Below are 5855 nucleotides of genomic sequence, written 5' to 3'. Positions count from 1 at the left end.
GCCTGGGCGACAGAGCGAGACTCCATCTTGCGAAAAAAAAAAAAGGCTGGCACTATGGCTCACACCTGTAATCCAAGCACTTTGGGAGGCTGAGGCAGGAGGATCACTTGAGCCCGAGTTCCAGACCAGTCTGAGCAACATGGCAAAACCCCATCTCTACAACAACAACAAAAAACCAGAAAAACAAAAATTAGCCGGGTGTGGTGGCAAACATCTGTAGTCCCAGCTACTCAGGAGGCTGAGGTGGGAGGACCACCTGAGCCTGGGAAGGTCAAGGTTGCCACTGCACTCCAGTCTCAGCAACAGGGTGAGACCCTGTCTCAGGAAAAAAAAAAGTAAAACAGGTAATCTTAAAAAAAGAAATTATTTCACCTGATCCTCCCAACAATGCCATGAGATAGGTATCATTATACCATTCTGCAGATACTGCAGCTTACAGAAGTCAAGTCACTGCCAAAGATAACGAGTTGTGGAGCTGGGGCTGTAATCCAGGAATCCAGGAAATCAAGTTTAGAGTTAGCACTCTTAACCACCATAACTATGCCATACTGCCCTCCTGATTTCTGTTCTTTAAGGCCTACCTACATAAACTCACATAGTTCTAAGAGCTGACCCTTGCCTACGACAGCATCTGGTTTTCCAAGGATGTCACGTTAGAGGCTCAAGGGCATCCCAATCTCTTCTACCAATCCTCCCACCTACCGCTTCTTGGCGATTTCATTCTGCCGTTTCACCTTCTCTTCCTCAAACTCCCGAATGTTGCGCACACCAATCTCCCGACAAAACTCTTCAAACACCTCATCCTCTACCTGAGAAGAGAAGCCAGGGAGGGCATCGGCCCTTTTAGTCTGTCCTGCTTCCAGTCCCAGTCCTGCCCTGATGCACACGCTGGCATGGCCCACACCCTACCAACCTGGTTCATCTTCTCCTTCAAGTCTTTCATCTCCCTCTCTCGGCTCTGAATGATCCTCTTGATATCATTAATGCGAGGCCCAAAGTTGGCTAGCTCACTCTCCAGCTTGGATTTTTCCTACAGGCAATGGGTTGAGAGAACAAAACAGACCAGGCACCTTGGAGGAAAAGCTACCTTGACTGCATTGGTCCCACAGTCAGGAAGGGCTAGCTCTCCACATCTGAGAGAAGCTGGCTTAGCACTACTGCCCTAGTCAAGTCTCCATGATGTTGCACAGAAGCCATCACATGGCTTCTTCCCTGGCATCCAGTTCAGCCAGCTTCAATCCACAGGGCTGGGCACACGGTAAACATCATTAGGTATAGGTCCCAATCTTTGATCTATAACCCCTGGGGGCAGAGTTGTTTCAGAATTCAGTTTAGGGTTTCTGAGTTTAGAAAAAGATATATAAATACACACACTACATATAAGACCTCCAGGGTGGTCTGGGGAAGTACTCGATAATAATAATAAAAAAAAACATTAATATACCTAGAACAGTACCGCCCCCCACCCCACCACTACCACAAGCAGGGACTGAAATGCCCACAGCTCACTTTCAAAAATTCAAATTTGCTAAATGAACAAACTATGCTAACAACAGCACCTAACATAAACTGAACACATAGCAGTCTTAAGCACTTTACATGTTAACTCATTCAATAATGACCCTATTCAGTAGGTATCATTTATTTATTTATTTTGAGACAGAGTCTCGCTCCATCACCCAGGCTGGAGTAAAATGGCGCGATCTTGGCTCACTGCAACCTCCACCTCCCAGGTTAAAGCAATTTTCCTGCCTCAGCCTCCCAAGTAGCTGGGATTACAGGCGCCTGCCACCATGCCCAGCTAATTTTTTATATTTGTAGTAGAGACAGGGTTTCACCATGTTGGCCAGGCTGGTCTCCAACTCCTGATCTCAGGTGATACACCGTGCCCGGCTGAGTAGGTATTATCTTAACTTGCATTTCACAGATTAAGATGTGAAGGTTGACACTGAGAGGTGAAATTACTTGCCTAATGTCATACTCAAGGCAGAGCCAAGCTCTGAATCACTGGCTGTCTGACTCTATGCTATACTTGGCTTCCTGCGGCAGGCTGGGAGGAGACAGGGAAGTGAAACAAGTTCCCCACCCTCAGAGAAACCTAGGCCAGGAATGTGTGGATGGCCTTTGGAGAACAGGGCTGAAGGCCAGGCCCCACCTGCAGATTCAGGGCTAGATGTCGTGTCTTGGTCTGTTCTAGGTCACTTTGGGAGTACTTGAGCCGCATCTGCAGTCCATGGGCCTGAGACTGCACCTGACGCAGCTCTGCCTCTTTCCGTTTTGCCTTCATCTGCTCCTGAAGGGAACAAGAAAGAAGGGCTAGGTGGTAAGGCGGTGGTTGACCTAGGCTTAGGACTCCCACTGCTAAAAACAGCACTGCCTGTGGCTTACTTTCAGCTCCTCCGTCAAGCGCTCCTTCTTCTCTTTCAACTTGTCTACTGCTTTCTCATCCCAGCGCCGCGCCTTGGCCTTCAGGTCACTGGCCCCACCAGAGATCACTCCTGACTTCTGGAATAGGGTTCCATCCAGTGCCACTGTCTACACACAGCAGGGGGAAAAGAGAAGAGGGGGAGAAGCTGAACAAATGAATCTCCAGTACTGAGCCTGTCCAGCTTCAACCTGGGCAAGAGAATCCACACCTTGTGGCGCTGGTGGCCTCCAAAGGCAATGCGGCGGGCATCCTCCACGTTGTCACAGACAAGGGCATTGCCACAAGCATACTGCAGGGCCTTTTTGATGTGAGGTGGCTCATAGCGAATCACATCAATCACTAGCTTGGCCCCCTTCAGCTCCCGGAGTTTTTCATCTGTAGGCTTCACCTGTGGGGAGAAGCTCAGTCAGTGGCAGAACACAAACAGGGAGTACTAGAAGAGGGGCCCTTGAACACTGGCCTGACCCAATCCCCAATAAGCCTCACCTCCAGGTAGTCAAGAGGCAAGAAGGTCTCAGGCTCCCCACGCTGCTCCTTGATATACTGAATACAGTCCCGGCCTGTCTTCTCCGAGTCCACAATAATGGCATCCATGTTCTTGCCCAAAACCTTGGTTACAGCAATCTGATACTTCTTTTGTGTGGGCTGGCACAGGTCAATGAGGCGGCCGTACTGAGTAAAGTAGGAAGGGAAAACTGAAGTATGAAGCTTTTGGGAGCTGGCTCAGGAATCCTAATTCCCAGTGTGGAAAGGGGGACAGACTAGAATCTGTATCAGGAAGTGAACGCAACTGTATTGCCTAGTGGTTAAGATAACCCAATACCAAGCATGGTGGTGTGTGTTTGTAATCCTAGCTACTTGGGAGGTTGCAGTGGGAGGATCGCTTAAGTCCAGGAGTTCAAGACCAGCCTGGGTAACATAATGAGACCCTGTCTCAAAACAAACAAAAAAGCCCACTAGTTCTGTACCCAAGTAACCCTACCTTAACTGAATGGGACTGTATGGACTGAGGAGGAGGCAATTGCAGACTAGCTTGCTGTGTGCACTCTAGATCAGCACAGTGGCCAATCCTAATGTCCCTTCCAACGGTGGAAAAGTTTGGGTAAGAGAAGGGAGGTAAAGAAATGAATAAATGAGTTATGTAATAAGGGAAACTCAGCATTATATTAACACCTCAAAACAGGTTCAGAGCAAGAGATGATATTGTCTCTTAGCACAATTATCCCAGATGCCTGAAAGTGTGAAGCTATGTTTGCTGAGAATACTCCTCCTTTTGGAACCTAACAAGATTGAATAAAAGCCTGCAAACCTGAATGGCCTCACCCTAGGAAACATTTTCATGACATGATCATGGACTAGACTAATTATTAATTAATGACTAAATGGGATTCTAGTAATGTACCAGTTATCTTTCTACTTTTTTTTGGAGACGAAGTCTCACTCTGTCGCCCACGGTGGAGTGCAGGGGCGTAATATCAGCTTACTGCAACCTCCACCTCCCAGGTTCAAGTGATTCTCCTGCCTTAGCCTCCTGAGTAGCTGGGATTACAGGTGCCCGCCACCATGCCTAGCTAATTTTTGTATTTTTAGTAGACGGGGTTTCACTATGTTGGCCAGACTGGTCCCGAACTCCTGACCTCCAGTGATCCGCTGGCCCCCAGCCTCTTTCTATTTATTACACGATTGTTCTGATGTAAAGGATCTGTGTTTGAAGATCAAAGTGGACTGTGGTGTTTTATGAAATATATATTTAGTCTTCTACACGCAAGTTCCCGACACACAACCCCTAAAACCCTTAGAATCTCAAGAATGAGCATTGTGTATGTTAAAGAGATGATTATAGCTAGAGGCCCATAGATAGCTTCTGGATAGGGGCTGGTTACCAGAAAGACCAAGGCAGGATGAGATTTGCAACTCTTAGCTCCACCCCCACAACCTTCAGGAGGGGAGAGGAGCTGAAGTTTGAACTGATCACCGATGGCTGACGATTTGATCAATCAGGCCTATGTAATGAAGCCCCCATGTGGGGGTACCTGGAGGGTGGCTTGCCCAGATTGGGCATGGAAGTTTCACACCTCTTCCCCTATACCCTGCCTTATGCATCCATCTGGCTGTTCTCTGCATCCTTTGTAATATCCTTCATAATAAAAGGGTAAACATAAGTAAAACATTTTCCTGAGTTCTGTGAGCCGCACTAGTAAATTAATCGAACCCAGGGAGGGATTCTCAGGAACTGTAATTTACAGCAGGTCAGTCAGAACCATAAGTCACAACCTGAGACTTGCAATTGGCATCTGAAGTCTTGGACTGAGCCCCTAACCCATGAGATCTGATGCTATCTCCAGATAAATAGTGTCAGAGTTGAAGTGAATTATAGGTCACCCAGCTGGTATCTGCTGGAGAATTGCTTGGTGTGTAAGGAAAAACCCCCACACTTCTGGTGTCAGAAGTGAAGCGTTGTGCTGGTGTGAGAGTAGAAAAAACACTTCGGTTTTTTCCTATCTCACAGAAGAACACAGCCCCCATGCTATAAAGGAAAAGCCTATTATGGCTCCCAAGCAATGACTTCAGGCAGTCGTGTCTGAATCCAGAATCATCTTTCTAAACCTCATTTACCATTTTACAGACCACCGCCACCCAGGCACTATGCCAAATATCTTACATATATTATTTCACATTTTCACAAGTACTTAGTGAAATAAATCTGGCTGGGCGTAGTGGCTCACGCCTGTAATCCTACCACTTTGGGAGGCTGAGGTGGGCAGATCACTTGAGGTCAGGAGTTTAAAACCAGCCTGGCCAACATGGTGAAACCCTGTCTCTACTAAAAATACAAAAAAATTAGCTGGGCATGGTGGTGGGCACCTGTAATCCCAGCTACTTGGGAGGCTAAGGCAGGAGAATCACTTGAGCCTAGAAGGCGGAGATTGCAGTGAGCCGAGGTTGTGCCACTGCACTCCAGCCTGGGCGAAGGAGCAAGACTCCATCCCAAAATCAATCAATCAATCAATCTGTTTTACCAGTTCCCTTCCCGCAGTCTCCAAAACCAAGCCTGGTTCTCTAAGAACTATCAGATTAAGGGGGCAGGGACTGACTCTAATCATACTTCTCTCCCCAGCAGAGCCTCTAGAGAAGTGACAGGGATATATTAGTGGAACCAAACTAAGTTGAACCCAGGTATGGGATAATATTCAAGGAACCTGGGAACTCAGGATTTGGTGAAAGAAGTCAAAAGATCAAGAGGTCTGATAAAGCTCAGGGTGTCCCTAAAAGCTACTGAGCCAGTTAATACATGCCAACGGAGCCCATAGAGAAGACTGCAGAGCTACTTCCTGGGAGAGTAATTCCAGCCCCATGGCCCCACCTGCTTCCAAAATCTTTCCTGGTTTTCCAATTCCCCTCCCAGAGGCATGGACATAGCAAGACA

The 5855-nt window shown here is 47.5% G+C and overlaps 1 protein-coding gene across 1 annotated transcript in view; it reads right to left on the bottom strand.

Moving 5' to 3' along the window:
- Positions 1-668: 668 nt before the first annotated feature.
- The window catches only part of LOC111536185 (structural maintenance of chromosomes protein 1A), a 19890-nt gene continuing 14703 nt past the window's right edge, over positions 669-5855 (bottom strand). Inside the window, exons 10-15 of the mRNA XM_026452057.1 lie at positions 2915-3100; positions 2637-2816; positions 2389-2535; positions 2156-2293; positions 914-1030; positions 669-809 (exon numbers count right to left, since the gene is read on the bottom strand). Coding sequence (XP_026307842.1) covers positions 699-809; positions 914-1030; positions 2156-2293; positions 2389-2535; positions 2637-2816; positions 2915-3100 — 879 coding nt within the window. The 3' untranslated portion in view covers positions 669-698. The remainder of the gene's footprint in view (positions 810-913; positions 1031-2155; positions 2294-2388; positions 2536-2636; positions 2817-2914; positions 3101-5855) is intronic.

The sequence above is a fragment of the Piliocolobus tephrosceles genome, chromosome 12 (genome assembly GCF_002776525.5).
Source record: "Piliocolobus tephrosceles isolate RC106 chromosome 12, ASM277652v3, whole genome shotgun sequence".
Classification (NCBI taxonomy): domain Eukaryota; kingdom Metazoa; phylum Chordata; class Mammalia; order Primates; family Cercopithecidae; genus Piliocolobus; species Piliocolobus tephrosceles.
This window is presented reverse-complemented; position numbering and strand designations above follow the sequence as displayed.